The sequence below is a fragment of the Salvelinus alpinus genome, chromosome 2 (assembly GCF_045679555.1).
Source record: "Salvelinus alpinus chromosome 2, SLU_Salpinus.1, whole genome shotgun sequence".
NCBI lineage: Eukaryota > Metazoa > Chordata > Actinopteri > Salmoniformes > Salmonidae > Salvelinus > Salvelinus alpinus.
In genome coordinates, this window is record NC_092087.1 from 90,960,564 (window position 1) to 90,988,489 (window position 27,926).

A 27,926-nucleotide genomic window follows, 5' to 3' on the forward strand; every position below is an offset into this window, starting at 1 on the left:
GACTACCAGCTCTCTGTAACCTAGAGGGCAACCAGTGGGTCCGTCTCCTCTGTACCATGTCTCACACCTGGTAGTTTGGTGGATGGGACTACCAGCTCTCTGTAACCTAGAGGGCAACCAGTGGGTCCGTCTCCTCTGTACCATGTCTCACACCTGGTAGTTTGGTGGATGGGACTACCAGCTCTCTGTAACCTAGAGGGCAACCAGTGGGTCCGTCTCCTCTGTACCATGTCTCACACCTGGTAGTTTGGTGGATGGGACTACCAGCTCTCTGTAACCTAGAGGGCAACCAGTGGGTCCGTCTCCTCTGTACCATGTCTCACACCTGGTAGTTTGGTGGATGGGACTACCAGCTCTCTGTAACCTAGAGGGCAACCAGTGGGTCCGTCTCCTCTGTACCATGTCTCACACCTGGTAGTTTGGTGGATGGGACTACCAGCTCTCTGTAACCTAGAGGGCAACCAGTGGGTCCGTCTCCTCTGTACCATGTCTCACACCTGGTAGTTTGGTGGATGGGACTACCAGCTCTCTGTAACCTAGAGGGCAACCAGTGGGTCCGTCTCCTCTGTACCATGTCTCACACCTGGTAGTTTGGTGGATGGGACTACCAGCTCTCTGTAACCTAGAGGGCAACCAGTGGGTCCGTCTCCTCTGTACCATGTCTCACACCTGGTAGTTTGGTGGATGGGACTACCAGCTCTCTGTAACCTAGAGGGCAACCAGTGGGTCCGTCTCCTCTGTACCATGTCTCACACCTGGTAGTTTGGTGGATGGGACTACCAGCTCTCTGTAACCTAGAGGGCAACCAGTGGGTCCGTCTCCTCTGTACCATGTCTCACACCTGGTAGTTTGGTGGATGGGACTACCAGCTCTCTGTAACCTAGAGGGCAACCAGTGGGTCCGTCTCCTCTGTACCATGTCTCACACCTGGTAGTTTAGTGGATGGGACTACCAGCTCTCTGTAACCTAGAGGGCAACCAGTGGGTCCGTCTCCTCTGTACCATGTCTCACACCTGGTAGTTTGGTGGATGGGACTACCAGCTCTCTGTAACCTAGAGGGCAACCAGTGGGTCCGTCTCCTCTGTACCATGTCTCACACCTGGTAGTTTGGTGGATGGGACTACCAGCTCTCTGTAACCTAGAGGGCAACCAGTGGGTCCGTCTCCTCTGTACCATGTCTCACACCTGGTAGTTTGGTGGATGGGACTACCAGCTCTCTGTAACCTAGAGGGCAACCAGTGGGTCCGTCTCCTCTGTACCATGTCTCACACCTGGTAGTTTGGTGGATGGGACTACCAGCTCTCTGTAACCTAGAGGGCAACCAGTGGGTCCGTCTCCTCTGTACCATGTCTCACACCTGGTAGTTTGGTGGATGGGACTACCAGCTCTCTGTAACCTAGAGGGCAACCAGTGGGTCCGTCTCCTCTGTACCATGTCTCACACCTGGTAGTTTGGTGGATGGGACTACCAGCTCTCTGTAACCTAGAGGGCAACCAGTGGGTCCGTCTCCTCTGTACCATGTCTCACACCTGGTAGTTTGGTGGATGGGACTACCAGCTCTCTGTAACCTAGAGGGCAACCAGTGGGTCCGTCTCCTCTGTACCATGTCTCACACCTGGTAGTTTGGTGGATGGGACTACCAGCTCTCTGTAACCTAGAGGGCAACCAGTGGGTCCGTCTCCTCTGTACCATGTCTCACACCTGGTAGTTTGGTGGATGGGACTACCAGCTCTCTGTAACCTAGAGGGCAACCAGTGGGTCCGTCTCCTCTGTACCATGTCTCACACCTGGTAGTTTGGTGGATGGGACTACCAGCTCTCTGTAACCTAGAGGGCAACCAGTGGGTCCGTCTCCTCTGTACCATGTCTCACACCTGGTAGTTTGGTGGATGGGACTACCAGCTCTCTGTAACCTAGAGGGCAACCAGTGGGTCCGTCTCCTCTGTACCATGTCTCACACCTGGTAGTTTGGTGGATGGGACTACCAGCTCTCTGTAACCTAGAGGGCAACCAGTGGGTCCGTCTCCTCTGTACCATGTCTCACACCTGGTAGTTTGGTGGATGGGACTACCAGCTCTCTGTAACCTAGAGGGCAACCAGTGGGTCCGTCTCCTCTGTACCATGTCTCACACCTGGTAGTTTGGTGGATGGGACTACCAGCTCTCTGTAACCTAGAGGGCAACCAGTGGGTCCGTCTCCTCTGTACCATGTCTCACACCTGGTAGTTTGGTGGATGGGACTACCAGCTCTCTGTAACCTAGAGGGCAACCAGTGGGTCCGTCTCCTCTGTACCATGTCTCACACCTGGTAGTTTGGTGGATGGGACTACCAGCTCTCTGTAACCTAGAGGGCAACCAGTGGGTCCGTCTCCTCTGTAACATGTTTCTTGTAGGATGACAATGTCTGTATTTCCAGTTTATATGATAAAGTCCAGGTTCCTGCTCTTTAGGCCAAAGGCAGATGACCTCAGACCTTGTATATTCCAGGATGAGATAGTGAAGCTTTGTGTTCAATAGTGTCTAGTGTTGCCTCTCTCTCTTTCACTTTTATCACCCCCCCTCTGTAGATTCTCCATCCTTGTAGAACTAATTAAAGTCTATTATGTAATTACGTTCTAATAAGTAATTCTATGGTCTGTAGTCTGAAGAGAAGAGGTTGTGTGATCGTCTGGTTGTGACAAAGTGTTGTTGTTAGTTGGGGTCCAATTTAATTCCATTTCAATACAGACAATGAAAAGCAATTAAATGTATCATTGATGACCATCATTTTCCATGTAGATTCTCAATCCATGAATGGAATTTCCCTTTACTTCCTGAATTGACTGAGTTGAAACATGTAGTTTATTAGACTGTAACCTCGACCCCCAGGATCAATAGAGAGAGAGACGACTGGTGGTGGAGATTATAGTATATTTATTCATCAGTACTGATAACAGTCTGTAGGGGGCGATGTGGAGGTCGTTCTGTTGGTTTACTGAGATCTCAGTAGCTTGTCTGTTATGTGATGACATCATTCATTAAGGGGGAGTTGGGTTGTAGAGGAGGGATGTTTCTTCTGTTCAGAAACTCATCTGTTGAGTTGATCATTTACAAAGACTGTATTTGGATCAATGACATGTCAGAAAATAGTAATACAATACATTTATGTATACTTTAACTATATTGTCATCATCTGAACAATGTGTTCCTCCTCTGCTGAAACAAACATGGTAACTTTAGAACAGAGAAGTTGACAGTTTTACCACTTAGTCACCACAGCTAGCTGAGTTCTCTTGTGGTTTAGAAGTCTAACCTCCGGCCGGTTTGAACCAGTTTCACTCTGCAGCACATAGACCTGGAGACACTGAGGTCACTACAGAGAAGTCATCAGGATGTGTAGGATAATGCCCTCCCCTTCCACCACCACCATCACTATACTCATCTCCTTGACATGCAGAGAGAAAGAGAGACTGTTCATGATTGTTTATTTCACTTTTGTTTATTATCTACTTCACTTGCTTGGGCAATGTTAACATATGTTTCCCATGCCAATAAAGCCCTTAAATTAGAGAGAGAGAGAGAGAGAGAGAGAGAGAGAGAGAGAGAGAGAGAGAGAGAGAGAGAAAGAGAGAGAGAGAGAGAGAGAGAGAGAGAGAGAGAGAGAGAGAGAGAGAGAGAGGTGGGGTGTCAGATGAGGGAGGAGATTCATTTAAGGAAGACAGAGAGTTTCAGAAACACCCTGCTGTCAAATGAGTAGCTGACAGAGACTCTGTTGTGGACCTGAACTAGCTGGTAGTATAGTAACTTTAACAGTATAGTAACTGTGATAGTAAAGTAACTTTAACAGTATATTAACTGTGATAGTAAAGTCACTTTAACAGTATATTAACTGTGATAGTAAAGTCACTTTAACAGTATAGTAACTGTGGTAGTAAAGTAACTTTAACAGTATAGTAACTGTGATAGTAAAGTAACTTTAACAGTATAGTAACTGAGGAGTAACTGTCCAGAATGAAGATACTCCATGTTGTCTCCTGCTGTCTCCTCTCAGATGAGTTCTGTCTGTCTGTCTTCCTGTCTATCCGTATCAGGTTCCATAATACTGTCTGTCTGTCTGTCTGTCTGTCTGTCTGTCTGTCTGTCTGTCTGTCTGTCTGTCTGTCTGTCTGTCTGTCTGTCTGTCTGTCTGTCTGTCTGTCTGTCTGTCTGTCTGTCTGTCTGTCTGTCTGTCTGTCTGTCTGTCTGTCTGTCTGTCTGTCTGTCTGTCTGTCTGTCTGTATGTATCAGGTTCTATAATACTGTCTGGATCATATAGTACATAAGGAAGAAGATATGTATTTATCTGTAAGGAGACAGAAAGTTTGTTTTCCACATGTACCTTATGATACTGAACTGAACTTAGAATGTTTGATATGTTGGTCTTTTACATGGTTTGAGCAGGGTTAAAGTTAGATTTATTCAGGGTTAAAGTAAGATTTATTCAGGGTTAAAGTCAGGTTTATTCAGGGTTAAAGTTAGATTTGAGCAGGTTTAAAGTTAGATTTGAGCAGGTTTAAAGTTAGATTTGAGCAGGTTAAAGTTAGATTTGAGCAGGTTTAAAGTTAGATTTGAGCAGGGTTAAAGTTAGATTTGAGCAGGGTTAAAGTTAGATTTGAGCAGGGTTAAAGTTAGATTTGAGCAGGGTTAAAGTTAGATTTGAGCAGGGTTAAAGTACGATTTGAGCAGGGTTAAAGTTAGATTTGAGCAGGGTTATAGTAAGATTTGAGCAGGGTTAAAGTAAGATTTGAGCAGGGTTAAAGTTAGATTTGAGCAGGGTTAAGATTTGAGCAGGGTTAAAGTAAGATTTGAGCAGGGTTAAAGTAAGATTTGAGCAGGGTTATAGTAAGATTTGAGCAGGGTTATAGTAAGATTTGAGCAGGGTTAAAGTAAGATTTGAGCAGGGTTAAAGTAAGATTTGAGCAGGGTTAAAGTTAGATTTGAGCAGGGTTAAAGTAAGATTTGAGCAGGGTTAAAGTTAGATTTGAGCAGGGTTAAAGTTAGATTTGAGCAGGGTTAAAGTTAGATTTGAGCAGGGTTAAAGTACGATTTGAGCAGGGTTAAAGTACGATTTGAGCAGGGTTAAAGTTAGATTTGAGCAGGGTTAAAGTTAGATTTGAGCAGAGTTAAAGTTAGATTTGAGCAGGGTTAAAGTTAGATTTGAGCAGGGTTAAAGTTAGATTTGAGCAGGGTTAAAGTTAGATTTGAGCAGGGTTAAAGTTAGATTTGAGCAGGGTTAAAGTTAGATTTGAGCAGGGTTAAAGTTTATCTCTCAGGTTATCAGTTGTGTACTGTGTGTTTCTGTTTGACAGCTCTGTGTGTTGTGGAGTCAGATGTCATGAATGTGAAGGGGGTGGTAGGAGGACATGTGATGTTCGGCTGCTCGTTCACATTGGCAGCGAACAACAACAAATACTTCTGCAGGGGGACATGTTCTGATAGAGACATTCTGGTTAAAACGAAGGGGAGCAAGAATGTATCTCAAGATAGATACAGTATAGAAGACAAGGGAGATGTATTCTATGTGACCATCAAGAACCTGATGAAGACAGACTCTGGGACCTACTGGTGTGGAGTGGACAGATCTATAAAAGATTCATACCAAGAGGTGCATCTCACAGTTATAGTTGGTAAGTTAACACTCCATGTAAATTGGTATCTAGTAATTCACTTCCTGACTTATTTCCTGACAGGAAGTTGTTTCAGTATTGGTGTTTATCTGTACTTTCTATTGACTCACAGCTCCTCCCACTTCTACACCGTCACCTGTCACCTCCAGACCCCATGTCTCCACAGCTCCTCCCACTTCTACACCGTCACCTGTCACCTCCAGACCCCATGTCTCCACAACCCTCCCAAACCTCTCTACAACATCCCCAAACACCTCCACAACGTTTCTGGCATCTGGAGATATCAGTGATCACTCTTCATCAAGAGCAGGTATGATGCATCTCATCTTAGACATTACAAGTACATCTCTCTCTCTCTCAATTCAATTCAATTCAAAGGGCTTTATTGGCATGGGAAACATATGTTTACGTTGCCAAATCAAGTCAAATAGATCAACTAAAGTGAAACAAACAATCAAAAATAAACAGCAAACATTGCACTCACCAAAGTTCCAAAGGAATAGAGACATTTGAAATGTCCTATTCTCTGACCTCGTTAGATTCTCCTCCTCGTGGAGCAGGACAGAATCATGTCTACTGATTTCAGTGGTGGCTGAAGTCTCAGAAGCGAGAAGTCAGATTTAACAACTCATTTACATCTGTCCCAGGGAAGATTTGAGGCAATGTTGATGTGTCTCTCAGAGGCCCACAGGAAGTGATGCAACATTTGAGGTTTTGTGGAGAGCTGCTGCTGACACTATGAACTATGTTGCTATGGTTACCATGATCACTATCTTAGTCAGTCTCTTTATCACACCATTATTATCCATCTTCTCTGTCTGTCTGTCTGTCTGTCTGTCTGTCTGTCTGTCTGTCTGTCTGTCTGTCTGTCTGTCTGTCTGTCTGTCTGTCTGTCTGTCTGTCTGTCTGTCTGTCTGTCTGTCTGTCTGCCTGCCTGTCTGCCTGTCTGTCTGCCTGTCTTTTTGTCAGTTTGTATTTCTGTCTTTATGTCACCTAATAGACATAAACAACCAATTGACCAATCAAACAACTGATCAATCTACCTTACTTTACCTTATTGCCTGACCAATCCACCAGTCTACCAACCCACCCACCAGAGGACCCTGGTAACTGTCCATCAGTATGACTGTAAAGCGTCGGGTTGAGTTATTCTGGTCATTACTGGAAAACATGGAAGATTGTTTCTGAAATGTTCTAACTCTAATAAAGTCTCTCAGGTCTGATGGTATCTATGATATATACAGTACTCTGTAAAGTCTCTCCTCCTGTATGTGGTCAGGTCTGATGGTATCTATGATATGTACAGTACTCTGTAAAGTCTCTCCTCCTGTCTGATGGTCAGGTCTGATGGTATCTATGATATATACAGTACTCTAATAAAGTCTCTCCTCCTGTCTGTGGTCAGGTCTGATGGTATCTATGATATATACAGTACTCTGTAAAGTCTCTCCTCCTGTCTGTGGTCAGGTCTGATGGTATCTATGATATATACAGTACTCTGTAAAGTCTCTCCTCCTGTCTGTGGTCAGGTCTGATGGTATCTATGATATATACAGTACTCTGTAAAGTCTCTCCTCCTGTCTGTGGTCAGGTCTGATGGTATCTATGATATATACAGTACTCTGTAAAGTCTCTCCTCCTGTCTGTGGTCAGGTCTGATGGTATCTATGATATGTACAGTACACTGTAAAGTCTCTCCTCCTGTCTGTGGTCAGGTCTGATGGTATCTATGATATATACAGTACTCTGTAAAGTCTCTCCTCCTGTCTGTGGTCAGGTCTGATGGTATCTATGATATATACAGTACTCTAATAAAGTATTTCCTCCTGTCTGTGGTCAGGTCTGATGGTATCTATGATATATACAGTACTCTGTAAAGTCTCTCCTCCTGTCTGTGGTCAGGTCTGATGGTATCTATGATATATACAGTACTCTGTAAAGTCTCTCCTCCTGTCTGTGGTCAGGTCTGATGGTATCTGTGATATATACAGTACTCTGTAAAGTCTCTCCTCCTGACTGTGGTCAGGTCTGATGGTATCTATGATATATACAGGACTCTGTAAAGTCTCTCCTCCTGTCTGTGGTCAGGTCTGGTGGTCTCTGATATATACAGTACTCTGTAAAGTCTCTCCTCCTGTCTGTGGTCAGGTCTGGTGGTCTCTGATATATACAGTACTCTGTAAAGTCTCTCCTCCTGTCTGTGGTCAGGTCTGGTGGTCTCTGATATATACAGTACTCTGTAAAGTCTCTCCTCCTGTCTGTGGTCAGGTCTGATGGTATCTATGATATATACAGTACTCTGTAAAGTCTCTCCTCCTGTCTGTGGTCAGGTCTGATGGTATCTATGATATATACAGTACTCTGTAAAGTCTCTCCTCCTGTCTGTGATCAGGCCTGATGGTGTGGACCAGTGTTGGTCTGGTAGTCATGGTGACAGTGTTAGGACTGGTCCTGCTCCTGTTCTACAGACAGAGGAGAGGAACCAGGAGAACACCACCACCACCACCAGTCTCCTCCAACACACAACCTGACCCTACTGGAGAGGTGAGAGATACAAAGGTGTGTGTGTGTGTGTGTGTGTGTGTGTGTGTGTGTGTGTGTGTGTGTGTGTGTGTGTGTGTGTGTGTGTGTGTGTGTGTGTGTGTGTGTGTGTGTGTGTGTGTGTGTGTCTGTGGTGTGTGTGTGTGTGTGTGTGTGTGTGTGTGTGTGTGTGTGTGTGTGTGTGTGTGTGTGTGTGTGTGTGTGTGTGTGTGTGTGTGTGTGTGTGTGTGTGTGTGTGTGTGTGTGTGTGTGTGTGTGTCCATAATAAAGTGTAGTGTAGAGGTGATAGACAGGGAGGTGGTAAACTAACCATCTAAGGGTTGAGTGTGTGAGTCTACAGCCTCTAGTGGGTTTCTACTGTCGTCTGTTATCATTCCATGAAGATATACAGTGGCTGACATGATGTTGATGGTTGAGGGCCTCCACTTCTTTTCATATCTGAACATGTATCTATTGTCATTGGTTCTGTATGCAGGTTGACTGTGTCTATGTGGAGATCAGAGAGGCAGACAGACAGACAGACACACTCCCTGTGGTCATCTCTGTAGTCTACTCTACTGTCAATTCACCTACCAACTCTACAACCTACCCTGCTGGCCAACCCTCTACAACCTACCCTGCTGGCCAACCCTCTACAACCTACCCTGCTGGCCATGCTACCGGTGTCCCACACTGTGACATCTATGCTAACGCTAGCTGCCACAAAGATGATATAAATCCAAGCTATTCTACTGCAGATCAACCAGCTTCTCTCATCTACTCCAGTGTGGATCTACCCAAAGATTCGAGAGTCTGTTCAAGACCTGCAACAGCCAGTGGATCCCAGGATGATTCCATCTATTCTACAGCCCAGCTACCCAAAGATACTGTAGAATCTACAAGATACCCTGCTGTAGACCTCTCTAAAGACACTCCAGAAGATACCATCTACTCTACAGCCCAGCCACCCAAAATAATGTAGAATCTACAAGATACCCTGCTGTAGACCTCTCTAAAGACACTCCAGAAGATGCTATCTACTCTACAGCCCAGATACCCAAAGATACTGTAGAATCTACAAGATACCCTGCTGTACACCTCTCTAGAGACACTCCAGAAGACACCATCTACTCTACAGACCAGCCACCCAAAATAATGTAGTAGTATATAATCTCTACAAGAGATGCATCCCAAATTACATCCTATTATCTATCCCCCATTTGGACCCTGGTCAAAGGCAGTGTTCTATAGAGAACAAGGTGACATCTGGGATGAAGAGAAGCTCCCTGTAGAGAGATGAAGGGTTGTCACCACAGAGCCGCCATCTTGGTATGACATAAAGAAAACAATCCCTTTCCTGTTTCAAATCCTCCTTGACATTTTGTATTAAAACAGCTCACGTGGTTTTACTGTATATAATGTCTGTAAAATAGGAACATCTGGCTTCAGAATCACTTTTAGTTCCAGATTTTGTGAAAGTCAACCAACATTATTGTAAATATTTGTGTTTTGTCATATAATTTTGCCTTCATTTTGGCTGTTATAATAATGAAGACAGTAATACCATAATAGTCAGTTGTACCTTTGAGATTTACATAGCTATTGTATATGTACATAAACTGTGCCTTTTAAAGCTTTTCATAAAAACTCATCAAAATGTTTAAAACAGTGTGAATATGGAGTATTATTGTGTGTATGTGTATGTTTGTGAGTGTGTGTGTGTAGTGTGTGTTTTTCAGTGTGTTTGTGTCTGGACATGTAGAGGAAGAGTGTCGACTAGAACCACCTGAGATACAAGCACACACACACATACACACTGAAAAGCCACAGAGAGAGCGGACTCATGAATTAATTACTGTAATTCAGTAATTAATTATTTTTGTTCTGTATCTATGGACGTGACCCAGTCATTGGTTCTAAATGTTCTATTGCCATACTGGCTGGTAACGTTCTGATCCATTGCTTGGTAGTTAGCCAACTATTGTTGCTTGCTAGCTAGCCAACTTGGTAGCTAGCCAACTACAGTCACGTAGAACAGTGCAGCCAGAATAACAGCAAAGTAGCTGCATTTGTTTAACCTGTTTTCTAGTGACATTTATTTGGGTACATCCATAACAATGATCTAATGAGGCGCGATTTTACCTGGCATAGAAAATGTACTTTCTCTTCAGGACACTGTTGTTCAGAGGAGCTAGCCAACAACAGAGGAGCTAGCCAACAACAGAGGAGCTAGCCAACAACAGAGGAGCTAGCCAACAACACAGCTAACACAATCACTTCAAACTGAAACAGTAAGACTGCAAACTAGCTGTATTTCATTTGACCAGTTTTCTATTGACATTTATTTGTAAATATCCATGAACATGATGCAGATTCATGATTTTGACTGTCTGTGAAAAGATGGCCGCCTGCCTGTCTTGTCCCGACTCCCAACTGCTGCACGTTCATTACGATGTGACAGCTGGAGATCCAATTTCAATATTGAAACAATGTTGCAAATGTCAGAGAGACAGACAGCAACTTTTATACAAATCTCCACTGTTGAAAACCAATTGCTAGTCTAAAAGAAATGTGAAATAATGTCTAGATGCTTTTTACAGTGGACATCAAGTTTATAAATTGCCTGGCTGGGCTGATGAGACAGTGAATTGCGCAGTGAGATGGAAGAGAGTAAATAGGCATTTCAACATCAGAGCTTTAGCTGGTGGTAACTTGTGAAATAGACACCGGCTGGAATGAGGTTTAAACCAATCAGCGTCAAGGATTATACCCACTCATTGTATAAATTAAGGTAAATTTAAACTTAACCAAGTGTCCATATTCATGTATATTTATTCAAACAAACACCCAAATATAAGTGTGTCTAAAGAAAACTGACACACACACTGACATGAAAGAAAACCCCAGATATCAACATACAGTAGAGAAAGAGGAACTGACGAGAGAGAGAGAGAGAGAGAGGAGAGAGAGAGAGAGAGAGAGAGAGAGAGAGAGAGAGAGAATGCGCCTGCGTACTTGTTTACGTGTGTGGTTTGGGGAGTGTGTTTCTGGACTAAACAGCTACCAGAACTCTTAAACATGGTTACAGTTGTGTTCATAGCTACTAGGAGGGACTGGGAGAGAGTCTGAGTCAGTGGAGTACAGTATAATTTGTACAACATAGGAGGGAAGCCAGAGAGAAGAATGAGGAATCTGGTGTCTGTCAACATCAGCCTCCTCTGTGGTGAGTACTATTAGAATATATTAGATTAATACACACTCCATGTTGAATTGTTACTATCAGACCTCAATACATTAATACACACCCCATATTGAACTGTTACTATCAGACCTCAATACATTAATACACACCCCATATTGAACTGTTACTATCAGACCTCAATACATTAATACACACCCCATATTGAACTGTTACTATCAGACCTCAATACATTAATACACACCCCATATTGAACTGTTACTATCAGACCTCAATACATTAATACACACCCCATATTGAACTGTTACTATCAGACCTCAATACATTAATACACCCCATATTGAACTGTTACTATCAGACCTCAATACATTAATACACACCCCATATTGAACTGTTACTATCAGACCTCAATACATTAATACACACCCCATATTGAACTGTTACTATCAGACCTCAATACATTAATACACACCCCATATTGAACTGTTACTATCAGACCTCAATACATTAATACACACCCCATATTGAACTGTTACTGTTAGACCTCAATACATTAATTCACACCCCATATTGAACTGTTACTATCAGACCTCAATACATTAATACACACCCCATATTGAACTGTTACTGTCAGACCTCAATACATTAATACACACCCCATATTGAACTGTTACTATCAGACCTCAATACATTAATACACACCCCATATTGAACTGTTACTATCAGACCTCAATACATTAATACACACCCCATATTGAACTGTTACTATCAGACCTCAATACATTAATACACACCCCATATTGAACTGTTACTATCAGACCTCAATACATTAATACACACCCCATATTGAACTGTTACTATCAGACCTCAATACATTAATACACACCCCATATTGAACTGTTACTATCAGACCTCAATACATTAATACACACCCCATATTGAACTGTTACTGTCAGACCTCAATACATTAATACACACCCCATATTGAACTGTTACTATCAGACCTCAATACATTAATACACACCCCATATTGAACTGTTACTATCAGACCTCAATACATTAATACACACCCCATATTGAACTGTTACTATCAGACCTCAATACATTAATACACACCCCATATTGAACTGTTACTGTCAGACCTCAATACATTAATACACACCCCATATTGAACTGTGTTACTCACTGAACACAGCACTCAATTCTTGGCATGTATGATTGTACGCTACAGTGATCAATACTGTACTTTACTTTATCCTTCAACACTGTTTTACTGTATTCCTGTAGTCCTGAACACATACAGTGGGGAGAACAAGTATTTGATACACTGCCGATTTTGCAGGTTTTCCTACTTACAAAGCATGTAGAGGTCTGTCATTTTTATCATAGGTACACTTCAACTGTGAGAGACGGAATCTAAAACAAAAATCCAGAAAATCACATTGTATGATTTTTAAGTAATTAATTTGCATTTTATTGCATGACATAAGTATTTGATCACCTACCAACCAGTAAGAATTCCGGCTCTCACAGACCTGTTAGTTTTTCTTTAAGAAGCCCTCCTGTTCTCCACTCATTACCTGTATTAACTGCACCTGTTTGAACTCGTTACCTGTATAAAAGACACCTGTCCACACACTCAATCAAACAGACTCCAACTTCTCCACAATGGCCAAGACCAGAGAGCTGTGTAAGGACATCAGGGATAAATTGTAGACCTGTACAAGGCTGGGATGGGCTACAGGACAATAGCCAAGCAGCTTGGTGAGAAGGCAACAACTGTTGGCACAATTATTAGAAAATGGAAGAAGTTCAAGATGACGGTCAATCACCCTCGGTCTGGGGCTCCATGCAAGATCTCACCTCGTGGGGCATCAATGATCATGAGGAATGTGAGGGATCAGCCCAGAACTACACGGCAGGACCTGGTCAATGACCTGAAGAGAGCTGGGACCACAGTCTCAAAGAAAACCATTAGTAACACACTACGCCGTCATGGATTAAAATCCTGCAGCGCACGCAAGGTCCCCCTGCTCAAGCCAGCGCATGTCCAGGCCCGTCTGAAGTTTGCCAATGACCATCTGGATGATCCAGAGGAGGAATGGGAGAAGGTCATGTGGTCTGATGAGACAAAAATAGAGCTTTTTGCTCTAAACTCCACTCGCCGTGTTTGGAGGAATAGAAGGATGAGTACAACCCCAAGAACACCATCCCAACCGTGAAGCATGGAGGTGGAAACATCATTCTTTGGGGATGCTTTTCTGCAAAGGGGACAGGACGACTGCACCGTATTGAGGGGAGGATGGATGGGGCCATGTATCGCGAGATCTTGACCAACAACCTCCTTCCCTCAGTAAGAGCATTGAAGATGGGTCGTGGCTGGGTCTTCCAGCATGACAACGACCCGAAACACACAGCCAGGGCAACTAAGGAGTGGCTCCGTAAGAAGCATCTCAAGGTCCTGGAGTGGCCTAGCCAGTCTCCAGACCTGAACCCAATAGAAAATCTTTGGAGGGAGCCGAAAGTCCGTATTGCCCAGCGACAGCCCCGAAACCTGAAGGATCTGGAGAAGGTCTGTATGGAGGAGTGGGCCAAAATCCCTGCTGCAGTGTGTGCAAACCTGGTCAAGAACTACAGGAAACGTATGATCTCTGTAATTGCAAACTAAGGTTTCTGTACCAAATATTCAGTTCTGCTTTTCTGATGTATCAAATACTTATGTCATGCAATAAAATGCTAATTAATTACTTAAAAATCATACAATGTGATTTTCTGGATTTTTGTTTTAGATTCCTTCTCTCACAGTTGAAGTGTACCTATGATAAAAATTACAGACCTCTACATGCTTTGTAAGTAGGAAAACCTGCAAAATTGTCAGTGTATCAAATACTTGTTCTCCCCACTGTAAATGTACTGTATCACTCAGTCCCAGATTATTAAACATTCTCTACCTGTCACTCAACTATCTCCCTCACCTGACTGTCTGTGAAACATGGTGACTATGACAACTGTTATTGTAGAGATGATGTGAATGTGTTTCTGTGGTTGTTTCATAGCTGTGAGCTGTGTGATGTCAGCAGTGATCACAAAGAGAGGGACAGAAGGAGGACATTCTAGCATTCAGTGTCCGTATGACCGGGGGTTTGAGACAAACCAGAAGTACCTCTCTAAAGGGATCTGGGCCTACCGGGTTGACGTGATCAAAACCCAAACGCATCAGCACCCAGCGTGGACTCATGAAGGGAGATTCTCTCTGTTTGACGACACAGAGAGAAGAGTCTTCACTGTGACCATCACTAACCTGATCCTGGAGGATTCAGGGACCTACTGGTGTGAAATCAACACATGGTGGTGGTATAACAAGACTGAATTCAGGCTGACTGTGGACAGAGGTTGGTGTCTAAGACCTTCTATCAGTGTGTTTATGTGGAGGATTATATTTTACACATTATATATTTGTGTTGATGCATTATATCTCTGTCTCTCTCCCTCACTCTCTCTCTCTCTCTTTCTCTTTCGTTCTCTCTCTTTTTCTCACTCTCTCTCTCCATGACTCTCTATCTCTCTATCTCTCTCTACAGCTCCTGTTCCTCCCAACCCTGGCTCCGTCACCTCCATACCTCTCCTCTCCACGACACACCCATCAACAAACATCCCCATGACAACTGACTCCTCAAACTCCACAGCAGGTATATTACCCTCAGTAGACCTGCTCTCGATAGCCTACACACTTATCTGTAGGCCTACATCTCTCTCTCTCTCCATCTATCTCTGTCCCTCCTCTGTTATCTTTCTCTCTGTCTTTCTGTCCTCCTTTTTTTCTCCCCCTCACATCTCCTCCTCTCCCCCTCACATCTCTCTCTCTCACATCTCCTCTTCTCCTCTCCCCCCATCGCATCTCCTCATCTCCACTCTCTCCTCTCCCCCTCTCACAACTCCCTCTCCCCCAGTCACTGATATTAATCCATGTTATTTAGTCCCTATAACCTGTTCAGTCATTATCTTTAGTATTGTAACTACTCAGAGAGGTTCTGTATTAGAGACTATTAGTTATAGTCATTATCTTTAGTATTGTAACTGTACTCAGAGAGGTTCTGTATTGAAAGACTAGTATTTATAGTCATTATCTTTAGTATTGTAACTACTCAGAGAGGTGCTGTATTGAAAGACTAGTATTTACAGTCATTGTAGGTCAAGGTTCACACCACTTCCTCTGAAACACACAGAGTGGGTACTACTTTCAGTCTCAGAAACACAAACCCCAAACCACACACGTTAACAAGTACGCTGGCGCATTCTCTCTCTCTCTCTCTCTCTCTCTCTCTCTCTCTCTCTCTCATTCATTCATTCATTCATTCATTCATTCATTCATTCATTGTTGGAGGGCTTTCACCTTACATATTTGACACATTATGTTCCAACAGTTAGGACCAATGGAACAGTAGGAACAACATCACCACCCACAGACATGACTAGAACACAAGGTAACAACATCACCACCACAGACATGACTAGAACACAAGGTAACAACATCACCACCACCACAGACATGACTAGAACACAAGGTAACAACAATACCACCACTACAGACATGACTAGAACACAAGGTAACAACAGCATCACCACCACAGACATGACTACAACACAAGGTAACAACAATACCACCACAGACATGACTAGAACACAAGGTAACAACAACATCACCACCACAGACATGACTAGAACACAAGGTAACAACAGCATCACCACCACAGACATGACTAGAACACAAGGTAACAACAGCATCACCACCACAGACATGACTAGAACACAAGGTAACAACAGCATCACCACCACAGACATGACTAGAACACAAGGTAACAACAATACCACCACAGACATGACTAGAACACAAGGTAACAACAGCATCACCACCACAGACATGACTAGAACACAAGGTAACAACAACATCACCACCACAGACATGACTAGAACACAAGGTAACAACAATACCACCACAGACATGACTAGAACACAAGGTAACAACAGCATCACCACCACAGACATGACTAGAACACAAGGTAACAACAGCATCACCACCACAGACATGACTAGAACACAAGGTAACAACATCACCACCACCACAGACATGACTAGAACACAAGGTAACAACAGCATCACCACCACAGACATGACTAGAACACAAGGTAACAACAGCATCACCACCACAGACATGACTAGAACACAAGGTAACAACATCACCACCAGCACAGACATGACTAGAACACAATGTAACAACATCACCACCACCACAGACATGACTAGAACACAAGGTAACAACAGCATCACCACCACAGACATGACTAGAACACAAGGTAACAACAGCTTCACCATGGTAACATAATGAACCCTCGGCACCACATGACACTTAGAGATAAACTACAACTACCAAACACCATACTGTTAATTGAACTACAACTACCAAACACCATACTGTAAAATGAACTACAACTACCAAGCACCATACTGTAACATGGACTACGGCTACCAAGCACCATACTATAACATGGACTAAAACTACCAAGTACCATACTGTAACATGGACTACAACTACCAAGTACCATACTGTAACATGGACTACAACTACCAAGTACCATACTGTAACATGGACTACAACTACCAAGCACCACACTGTAACATGGACTACGACTACCAAGTACCATACTGTAACATGGACTACGACTACCAAGCACCATACTATAACATGGACTAAAACTACCAAGTACCATACTGTAACATGGACTACAACTACCAAGTACCATACTGTAACATGGACTACAACTACCAAGCACCATACTGTAACATGGACTACGACTACCAGGCACCATACTGTAACATGGACTACAACTACCAAGCACCATACTGTAACATGGACTACAACTACCAAGCACCATACTGTAACATGGACTACAACTACCAAGCACCATACTGTAACATGGACTACGACTACCAAGCACCATACTGTAACATGGAATACGACTACCAAGCACCATACTGTAACATGGACTACAACTACCAAGCACCATACTGTAACATGGACTACAACTACCAAGCACCATACTGTAACATGGACTACAACTACCAAGCACCATACTGTAACCTAGACTACAACTACCAGGCACCATACTGTAACATGGACTACAACTACCAAGCACCATACTGTAACATGGACTACAACTACCAAGCACCATACTGTAACATGGACTACAACTACCAAGCACCATACTGTAACATGGACTACATCTACCAAGCACCATACTGTAACCTAGACTACAACTACCAGGCACCATAATGTAACATGGACTACGACTACCAAGCTCCGTTCCCTCATAAACTACAACTATGAATCTATAGACACACCACCTTGTGGTATAAACTAGTCATTACATCTTCCACCTCTAGACATTGAATAAATCAAATCAAATCAAATCAAATTTTATTAGTCACATACACATGGTTAGCAGATGTTAATGCGAGTGTAGCGAAATGCTTGTGCTTCTAGTTCCGACAATGCAGTAATAACCAACAAGTAATCTAACCTAACAATTCCACAACTACTACCTTATACACACACACAAGTGTAAAGGGATAAAGAATATGTACATAAAGATATATGAATGAGTGGTGGTACAGAACGGCATGGCAAGATGCAGTAGATGGTATAGAGTACGGTATATACATATGAGATGAGTACTGTAGGGTATGTAAACATAAAGTGGCATAGTTTAAAGTGGCTAGTGGTACATGTATTACATAAAGATGGCAAGATGCAGTAGATGATATAGAGTACAGTATATACATATGAGATGGGTAATGTAGGGTATGTAAACATTATATTAAGTGGCATTGTTTAAAGTGGCTAGTGGTACATTTTTACATAATTTCCATCAATTCCCATTTTTAAAGTGGCTGGAGTTGAGTCAGTATGTTGGCAGCGGCCGCTAAATGTTAGTGGTGGCTGTTTAACAGTCTGATGGCCTTGAGATAGAAGCTGTTTTTCAGTCTCTCGGTCCCTGCTTTGATGCACCTGTACTGACCTCGCCTTCTGGATGATAACACGTTTAAATGTTTTACTCACCTCGGCTGCAGTGAAGGAGAGCCCGCAGGTTTTGGTAGGGGGCCGTGTCAGTGGCACTGTATTGTCCTCAAAGCGGGCAAAAAAGTTGTTTAGCCTGTCTGGGAGCAAGACATCCTGGTCCGCGACGGGGCTGGTTTTCTTTTTGTAATCCGTGATTGACTGTAGACCCTGCCACATACCTCTTGTGTCTGAGCTGTTGAATTGCGACTCGATTTTGTCTCTGTACTGGGACTTAGCCTGTTTGATTGCCTTGCGGAGAGAATAGCTACACTGTTTGTATTCGGTCATGCTTCCGGTCACCTTGCCCTGGTTAAAAGCAGTGGTTCGCGCTTTCAGTTTCACGCGAATGCTGCCGTCAATCCACGGTTTCTGGTTTGGGAATGTTTTAATCGTTGCTGTGGGTACGACATCGTCAATGCACTTCCTAATGAACTCGCTCACCGAATCAGCATATTCGTCAATATTGTTGTTGGACGCAATGCGGAACATATTCCAATCCGCGTGATCGAAGCAGTCTTGAAGCGTGGATTCAGATTTGTCGGACCAGCGTTGAACAGACCTGAGCGCGGGAGCTTGTTGTTTTAGTTTCTGTTTGTAGGCTGGAATCAACAAAATGGAGTCGTGGTCAGCTTTTCCGAAAGGGGGGCGGGGGAGGGCCTTATATGCGTCGCGGAAATTAGTATAACAATGATCTAGGGTTTTTCCAGCCCTGGTAGCACAATCGATATGCTGATAGAATTTAGGGAGTTTTGTTTTTAGATTAGCCTTGATAAAATCCCCAGCTACGATGAATGCAGCCTCAGGGTGTGTGGTTTCCAGTTTACAAAGAGTCAGATAAAGTTCGTTCAGGGCCATCGATGTGTCTGCTTGGGGGGGAATATATACGGCTGTGATTATGATTGAAGAGAATTCCCTTGGTAGATAATGCGGTCGACATAACATCGAACCACAATAAAAACACATTGACTTTGCCTGATACTTCATATTAGATTAAATAATCTGACTGTGACTATTGATACCTCATTAACAATTCCTCTCTATGTTCTGCTCTCCTCAACACCACCTGTTTCTCTGTCTGATGTTGTCTTCCCTCCTCCCTCCCTCTGAAATGAAGAAACACAGAAGTACAGTACAGTAGAGACTAGCTAAATGTACCATCACTGTAACATTATGCCTGAGTACTGTCTCTGGGTGTTCTAGGTGATGTGATGTTCTCTGGTGTTGGTCTGGGTGTTCTAGGTGATGTGATGTTCTCTGGTGTTGGTCTGGGTGTTCTAGGTGATGTGATGTTCTCTGGTGTTGGTCTGGGTGTTCTAGGTGATGTGATGTTCTCTGGTGTTGTTCTGGGTGTTCTAGGTGATGTGATGTTCTCTGGTGTTGTCTGGGTGTTCTAGGTGATGTGATGTTCTCTGGTGTTGGTCTGGGTGTTCTAGGTGATGTGATGTTTTCTGGTGTTGTTCTGGGTGTTCTAGGTGATGTGATGTTCTCTGGTGTTGTTCTGGGTGTTCTAGGTGATGTGATGTTCTCTGGTGTTGGTCTGGGTGTTGTTCTATTACTGCTGGGTCTGCTGCTGTTCATGTTCTTTAGACAGAGGAGAGACAGAGACAGGAGACCAACAGGTACACTAGTTATTACACACAATCATTATTTAAAGATTTAACAAATATGTCAAAACATTTGTAAAGGTTTTATAACTATAAAAATTTAATAACAAAACATAACTAAATAATTATCAACAATAAATAATCTGTTTGTTTTCCTCTTCAGCATCTAAACACTCTGCCAGACTGTTGGTGTCTGACTCCATGACAACCAACCAAGATCCAGACACAGGAACCATCACCAACCCCATCTATGCCACAGGAACCAATCATAACCCAGATACAGCCTCTGATGTCACCACCATCTATGCCAAGGCAACCAATCCTCGTCCAGATGACATCTACTCCAATGTTGGAAGTGGAGAGGCTCCAGACAGTGTGACGTCTGCTACTGTCAACTTCCCCTGAGATCCAGCCTGTCTCCACTATGCTACTGTCAACATCCCCAGAGATCCAGCCTGTCTCCAATATACTACTGTCAACTTCCCCTGAGATCCAGCCTGTCTCCACTATGCTACTGTCAACTTCCCCTGAGATCCAGCCTGTCTCCACTATGCTACTGTCAACATCCCCAGAGATCCAGCCTGTCTCCAATATACTACTGTCAACTTCCCCAGAGATCCAGCCTGTCTCCACTATGCTACTGTCAACTTCCCCAGAGATCCAGCCTGTCTCCACTGTGCTACTGTCAACTTCCCCAGAGATCAGCCTGTCTCCGCTATGCTACTGTCAACTTCCACAGAAATCCAGCCTGTCTCCACTGTGCTACTGTCAACTTCCCCAGAGATCAGCCTGTCTCCACTATACTACTGTCAACTTCCCCAGAGATCCAGCCTGTCTCCACTATGCTACTGTCAACTTCCCCAGAGATCCAGCCTGTCTCCACTATACTACTGTCAACTTCCCCAGAGATCCAGCCTGTCTCCACTATGCTACTGTCACTTCATCAGAGATCCAGCCTGTCTCCACTATGCTACTGTCAACTTCCCCAGAGATCCAGCCTGACTCCACTATACTACTGTCAACTTCCCCAGAGATCCAGCCTGTCTCCACTATACTACTGTCAACTTCCCCAGAGATCCAGCCTGTCTCCACTATGCTACTGTCAACTTCCCCAGAGATCCAGCCTGTCTCCACTATGCTACTGTCAACTTCCCCAGAGATCCAGCCTGTCTCCACTATGCTACTGTCAACTTCCCCAGAGATCCAGCCTGTCTCCACTATGCTACTGTCAACTTCCCCAGATATCCAGCCTGTCTCCACTATGCTACTGTCAACTTCCCCAGAGATCCAGCCTGTCTCCACTATGCAACTGTCAACTTCCCCAGAGATCCAGCTTGTCTCCACTATGCTACTGTCAACTTCCCCAGAGATCCAGCCTGTCTCCACTATACTATTGTCAACTTCCCCAGAGATCCAGCCTGTCTCCACTATGCTACTGTCAACTTCCCCAGAGATCCAGCCTGTTTCCACTATGCTACTGTCAACTTCCCCAGAGATCAAGCCTGTCTCCACTATACTACAGTTTTTTACTCCACTTGACTGTCGTGACTTGACTTTCTTTGTTTAATTGTTACCCAATTAAATTAATCATGAAACAATTAACTCATTAAGATTTGGGGCACCACGGAATAAGTTGTTTAATGAGTTATCATCTCCCAAATTAAACTGTAGAAGCTATATAAGATATATATCAATAACAGTCACTTATTAATTATTACCTCATATCAGTCTCATTCTGAACAGTCACTTATTAATTATTACCTCATATCAATTCTCTTTCTGAACAGTCACTTATTAATTATTACCTCATATCAGTCTCATTCTGAACAGTCACTTATTAATTATTACCTCATATCAGTCTCATTCTGAACAGTCACTTATTAATTATTAACTCATATCAATTCTCTTCTGAACAGTCACTTATTAATTATTACCTCATATCAGTCTCATTCTGAACAGTCACTTATTAATTATTACCTGATATCAGTCTCATTCTGAACAGTCACTTATTAATTATTACCTCATATCAGTCTCATTCTGAACATTCACTTATTAATTATTACCTGATATCAGTCTCATTCTGAACAGTCACTTATTAATTATTACCTCATATCAGTCTCATTCTGAACAGTCACTTATTAATTATTACCTCATATCAGTCTCATTCTGAACAGTCACTTATTAATTATTACCTCATATCAATTCTCATTCTGAACAGTCACTTATTAATTATTAACTCATATCAATTCTCTTCTGAACAGTCACTTATTAATTATTACCTCATATCAGTCTCATTCTGAACAGTCACTTATTAATTATTACCTGATATCAGTCTCATTCTGAACAGTCACTTATTAATTATTACCTCATATCAGTCTCATTCTGAACAGTCACTTATTAATCATTACCTCATATCAATTCTCTTTCTGAACAGTCACTTATTAATTATTACCTCATATCAGTCTCATTATGAACAGTCACTTATTAATTATTACCTCATATCAGTCTCATTCTGAACAGTCACTTATTAATTATTACCTCATATCAATTCTCATTCTGAACAGTCACTTATTAATTATTACCTCATATCAGTCTCATTCTGAACAGTCACTTATTAATTATTACCTCATATCAATTCTCATTCTGAACAGTCACTTATTAATTATTACCTCATATCAGTCTCATTCTGAACAGTCACTTATTAATTATTACCTCATATCAATTCTCATTCTGAACAGTCACTTATTAATTATTACCTCATATCAGTCTCATTCTGAACAGTCACTTATTAATTATTACCTCATATCAATTCTCATTCTGAACAGTCACTTATTAATTATTACCTCATATCAGTCTCATTCTGAACAGTCACTTATGAATTATTAACCCATATCAATTCTCATCTGAACAGTCACTTATTAATTATTACCTCATATCAATTATCTTTCTGAACAGTCACTTATTAATCATTAACTCATATCAGTCTCATTCTGAACAGTCGTAACCCTCTTGGATCTGCAAGAACCCCAACCTTGATCATTATTCAGTACTATACAATTTGGTTGAATCATTTATTTACTAACTAACTAAATAATAACAGAACACACACATACTTGCATGAGACAAAAGTCCCTAGTGGACTAACAAGATATGACGGCTTGAAATGGACACTTATCATGGTCACATTCCATAACTATTCTCCCATTAATCGCATTCTTTGCACACGAACCACCGCCCGTTCGGTATAAGAAATAATGAATGTATTTACGTGTTGAATGCTGTTCTTCGTTTATCTTGGTCGGAGCCTTTTCGGAAAGTTGTTGACCTTCCAGCTGTTTGGCTCTGATTGTCCGAAAGGGGTTTCCCTTTCCCGTCTTCTACTGTTGTTCACTCTGGAAGATAACCAGCCATGTCAACAGTGATGCGCGTTGGTGATGAGCATAGCAAGATAGTCCTTTAGATTCGTTTTCCTCGATATCTGACTTAAGACAGCTAATCAGCTGTACCAGTGATTGTCTGAGGTGAGCTTCTCGCCTCTTCCTCCTCGTGTTGGCACTCAGGATTCGGACCAAGATGGACATGAGCTGCAGCTCTTCGTCTCTGTGGTCTAAAGGAAGGTGAGTTTATCTTCTTCACCTCGTGTTGAGGTTAAGTTCTAACCGTTTCCATGGTCTCACATCTTTCTGGTCTAAAGGTTGATTTTTCAGTGTTCAGCTCCTGACCACTTTACACGCCAGCAGCAACACAGAAATGTTCTGGTCTGATATGTTAATTCTTAGGCAATCCTTTATACACTCTAGTAAAAATGGGGTGTTACCATCATGCTGAAACGCTCTCTGAGGTCCCTCGGGCGTGGCTACTTACTGGGCAATGTATCATCAAAACTATGTACTCGTTAGAAAATTTGAATCAAATTCTTAACAAAAATATTATCTTCATTTTACAGTGTCTATTGGATGGAAACTTGACATGTACATTCTACAATCTACATTCTACATTCGGATGTTAGAAATAGTGTTCCAAAGTTAGAGTTTTGGGCAAAAGTCTCTCTAGACAAAAGACATTCCAATCCCAATACTAAAGGGTAGAGAGACAAAGTGTCCCCCTCCAGAGATTTACAGCAGGGTGTGAAGGTGACGAATCAACAGCTCCCCCTCTCCTCTCTGTTGGAGAGAGAGAGGCCTGGTTACTGTCACCCCCCATCAGTCTGATCCTCACAGGACAGTCATGACAACTGGGAAATGAGACTATGTGTATTTATCAATAAAGCACCAATATATTTATGTATTTGATACGTTCCATTCTAGCCATTACTATAAGTAGTCCTCCCCTCACCAGCCTCCACTGGTGCTGTCAGTAAACTCAGTACCTGTCACTCTGTACCTGTCTCATCAGCATGTACCAATGTCATTAGACGCACAGAGCTGAGATTGAGGGAAAGATGGAGGGAGAGAGAGCTGGAGGGAGAGAGAGATGGAGGGAGACTGCCCTCCAGTGGCAGAATAACTCTGTTTCTCTCCTCTGTAGACAGTCTCCAGTGGCAGAATAACTCTGTTTCTCTCCTCTGTAGACGCCTCCAGTGGCAGAATAACTCTGTTTCTCTCCTCTGTAGACAGCCTCCAGTGACAGAATAACTCTGTTTCTCTCCTCTGTAGACAGTCTCCAGTGGCAGAATAACTCTGTTTCTCTCCTCTGTAGACAGTCTCCAGTGGCAGAATAACTCTGTTTCTCTCCTCTGTAGACAGTCTCCAGTGGCAGAATAACTCTGTTTCTCTCCTCTGTAGACAGCCTCCAGTCTGAATGAGAGTGTTTGAATGTGTTTCTGTGCTATGATCCATAGAGGACTCTGTCTCTCTTTCTCTCACCCTCCCTCTCTCTCTCTCTACTGTGTGATGTAGGAACATAGATGTGATTGGTTAAGGAGGAAGAGGGAGGGGCTGTCAGAAATAACATTTGGTAGGAGGGTTTGAACTAGTAGAGAGAGAGAGAGATGCAGAAATAGGGAAGTACATAGTTGTACGAGAGTGCAAAGAGTGAGTTAGAGAGAGGGAGGGGCAGAGAGAGAGAGAGAGAGAGAGTACATGAAGTACATTAAGTTTGTATTTAAGTTCCTATAAGTAGAGAGAGAACAGAGAGAGTTGTAGACTTGGACACACAGTACTATATCAGGACCAATAGACACCTGGACCAACCTGGAGAGAACACAGCATTATATCAGGACCTATAGACACCTGGACCAACCTGGAGAGAACACAGCATTATATCAGGACCTATAGACACCTGGACCAACCTGGAGAGAACACAGCATTATATCAGGACCTATAGACACCTGGACCAACCTGGAGAGAACACAGCATTATATCAGGACCTATAGACACCTGGACCAACCTGGAGAGAACACAGCATTATATCAGGACCTATAGACACCTGGACCAACCTGGAGAGAACACAGCATTATATCAGGACCTATAGACACCTGGACCAACCTGGAACACAACAAGATGAGGATCCTGCTGATAGTCATCCTCCTCTCCTTCATGACAGGTAATAAGCTTGTTATAACTGTCTATAACAATGTAATAACATCCAGTTAGTTTTCTTATAAAGGCTGCTACTACAGATAAGGAAACACTACGGTGTGTATGTATGTACTGTGTGTATAATTTGAGGATGCCACTGGTGTAGGAATCCGAACAGTAAATACATTTATCATCTATGCATAGTCACTTTAACTCTACCTACATGTACATATTACCTCAATTAGCCCGGCTAACCGGTGCCCCTGCACACTGTCTCTGTACCGGTACCACCTGTATATAGCCTCCACACTGTCTCTGTACCGGTACCACCTGTATACAGCCTCCACACTGTCTCTGTACCGGTACCACCTGTATACAGCCTCCACACTGTCTCTGTACCGGTACCACCTGTATATAGCCTCCACACTGTCTCTGTACCGGTACCACCTGTATATAGCCTCCACACTGTCTCTGTACCGGTACCACCTGTATACAGCCTCCACACTGTCTCTGTACCGGTACCACCTGTATATAGCCTCCACACTGTCTCTGTACCGGTACCACCTGTATATAGCCTCCACACTGTCTCTGTACCGGTACCACCTGTATATAGCCTCCACACTGTCTCTGTACCGGTACCACCTGTATACAGCCTCCACACTGTCTCTGTACCGGTACCACCTGTATATAGCCTCCACACTGTCTCTGTACCGGTACCACCTGTATACAGCCTCCACACTGTCTCTGTACCGGTACCACCTGTATATAGCCTCCACACTGTCTCTGTACCGGTACCACCTGTATACAGCCTCCACACTGTCTCTGTACCGGTACCACCTGTATATAGTCTCCACACTGTCTCTGTACCGGTACCACCTGTATATAGCCTCCACACTGTCTCTGTACCGGTACCACCTGTATATAGCCTCCACACTGTCTCTGTACCGGTACCACCTGTATATAGCCTCCACACTGTCTCTGTACCGGTACCACCTGTATATAGCCTCCACACTGTCTCTGTACCGGTACCACCTGTATATAGCCTCCACACTGTCTCTGTACCGGTACCACCTGTATACAGCCTCCACACTGTTATTTTCACTGTCATTTTGATGTTTTATTTTAATTCTTTACTTATCTATTGTTTACCTAATACCTATTTTTTACTTAAATTTGTTAGGGGCTTGTAAGTAAGCATTTCACTGTAAGGTCTACACCGGTTGTATTCGGCCACGTGACAAAATAAACGTAGATTTGATTTTATTTGATTAGTATTACAAAACACTAAACTAAGAGGTATTTTCTCTTGTCTGATTGAAAGGTTGTTTGAGCTCCTTCAAAGTGACAGGATACTCTGGAGGAACTGTCATCATCGACTGTGATTATTACATATTAGACAGAAGTCATGACAAATATTTATGTCGGGAGAATCGTTCAAGTTGGAGTTGTAAGTATCAAATCAGAACTGGATTGAAGAACACCTGGGTAAACAGTGGTAGATTCTCTCTGTATGACATCACTGGAAGAAACTACTTCAAGGTGATCATCAGACAACTGACCAGACAAGATGAAGGGACCTACTGGTGTGGAGTGGACAAACCTACTATACGTGACAGTTATACCAAGGTAGAGCTGGATGTGAAGAAGGGTGAGAGACTTTTACTTTAACTTTATAAAATGAATTTAGCTACATATGTTATCACATGATCAGTACCACTAGTCAATGAAGCCAGTCTATAGTATTAGACTAAGGTTGTGATGTGTGTTCCTATTGACAGGTGACTGCTGTGAGAAGTCAGTCTATAGTATTAGACTAATGTTGTGATGTGTGTTCCTATTGACAGATGACTGCTGTGAGAAGTCAGTCTATAGTATTAGACTAAGGTTGTGATGTGTGTTGCTATTGACAGGTGACTGCTGTGAGAAGCCAGTCTATAGTATTAGACTAAGGTTTTGATGTGTGTTCCTATTGACAGATGACTGCTGTGAGAAGTCAGTCACAGAGACGGCCTATCTGGGAGGAGAAGCTACCATCAGATGCAACTATCCAGAGGACCATGAGGACAGAACCAAGTATTTCTGCAAGGAAAGCAATGACTTCAAGACTTGTGTTTATATGATCGCTTCTCACCAGACAACTGCAGAAGCTGGTCGTTTCTCTGTGTCTGACAACAGAAGTGAAAGATTCTCCACAGTGACCATCAGGGACCTGACTGAAGATGATACTGGGACCTACTGGTGTGGAGTCGTAGCTAGTTACATTTCACTGATTACACAGGTACAACTGCATGTTACTGGTAAGTGACCATTTCTACAAGTGTATT

General features: G+C 43.0%; 3 protein-coding genes across 7 annotated transcripts in view; all 3 read left to right on the forward strand.

Moving 5' to 3' along the window:
- The first annotated feature begins 3,729 nt into the window (after positions 1–3,729).
- LOC139568210 (CMRF35-like molecule 8) lies at positions 3,730–9,820 on the forward strand. The gene is made up of 4 exons (XM_071389954.1): positions 3,730–5,643; positions 5,756–5,953; positions 8,036–8,202; positions 8,660–9,820. The coding sequence occupies exons 1-4, from the start codon at positions 5,352–5,354 to the stop codon at positions 9,143–9,145; spliced, it is 1,143 nt and encodes a 380-aa protein (XP_071246055.1). The 5' UTR covers positions 3,730–5,351; the 3' UTR covers positions 9,146–9,820.
- Positions 9,821–11,138: 1,318 nt separating this feature from the next.
- On the forward strand, positions 11,139–20,488 carry LOC139568212 (CMRF35-like molecule 5). 5 transcript variants are annotated; one of them, XM_071389956.1, is made up of 6 exons: positions 11,139–11,386; positions 14,419–14,754; positions 14,944–15,051; positions 15,787–15,846; positions 19,991–20,098; positions 20,247–20,488. In XM_071389956.1, the coding sequence occupies exons 1-6, from the start codon at positions 11,347–11,349 to the stop codon at positions 20,486–20,488; spliced, it is 894 nt and encodes a 297-aa protein (XP_071246057.1). In that variant the 5' UTR covers positions 11,139–11,346. The 5 variants fall into 5 exon arrangements, with proteins under 5 accessions (XP_071246057.1, XP_071246059.1, XP_071246058.1 ...); XM_071389958.1 differs by lacking the exon at positions 19,991–20,098; XM_071389957.1 differs by lacking the exon at positions 15,787–15,846.
- Positions 20,489–26,920: 6,432 nt separating this feature from the next.
- The window catches only part of LOC139568211 (CMRF35-like molecule 8), an 8,853-nt gene continuing 7,847 nt past the window's right edge, over positions 26,921–27,926 (forward strand). Inside the window, exons 1-2 of the mRNA XM_071389955.1 lie at positions 26,921–27,250; positions 27,579–27,899. Of these exons, the coding sequence (XP_071246056.1) occupies positions 27,719–27,899 (181 nt within the window). The 5' untranslated portion in view covers positions 26,921–27,250; positions 27,579–27,718. The remainder of the gene's footprint in view (positions 27,251–27,578; positions 27,900–27,926) is intronic.

Coding starts and splice junctions, on each gene's coding strand:
- LOC139568210 (XM_071389954.1), top strand. CDS start 5,352: ATGAATGTGAAGGGGGTGGTAGGAGGACATGTGATGTTCGGCTGCTCG. Junction 5,954..8,035: donor TCACTCTTCATCAAGAGCAG/GTATGATGCATC, acceptor GTCTGTGATCAG/GCCTGATGGTGTGGACCAGT. Junction 8,203..8,659: donor GAGAGGTGAGAGATACAAAG/GTGTGTGTGTGT, acceptor TTCTGTATGCAG/GTTGACTGTGTCTATGTGGA.
- LOC139568212 (XM_071389956.1), top strand. CDS start 11,347: ATGAGGAATCTGGTGTCTGTCAACATCAGCCTCCTCTGTG. Junction 15,052..15,786: donor CTCCTCAAACTCCACAGCAG/GTATATTACCCT, acceptor ATGTTCCAACAG/TTAGGACCAATGGAACAGTA. Junction 20,099..20,246: donor CAGAGACAGGAGACCAACAG/GTACACTAGTTA, acceptor TTTCCTCTTCAG/CATCTAAACACTCTGCCAGA.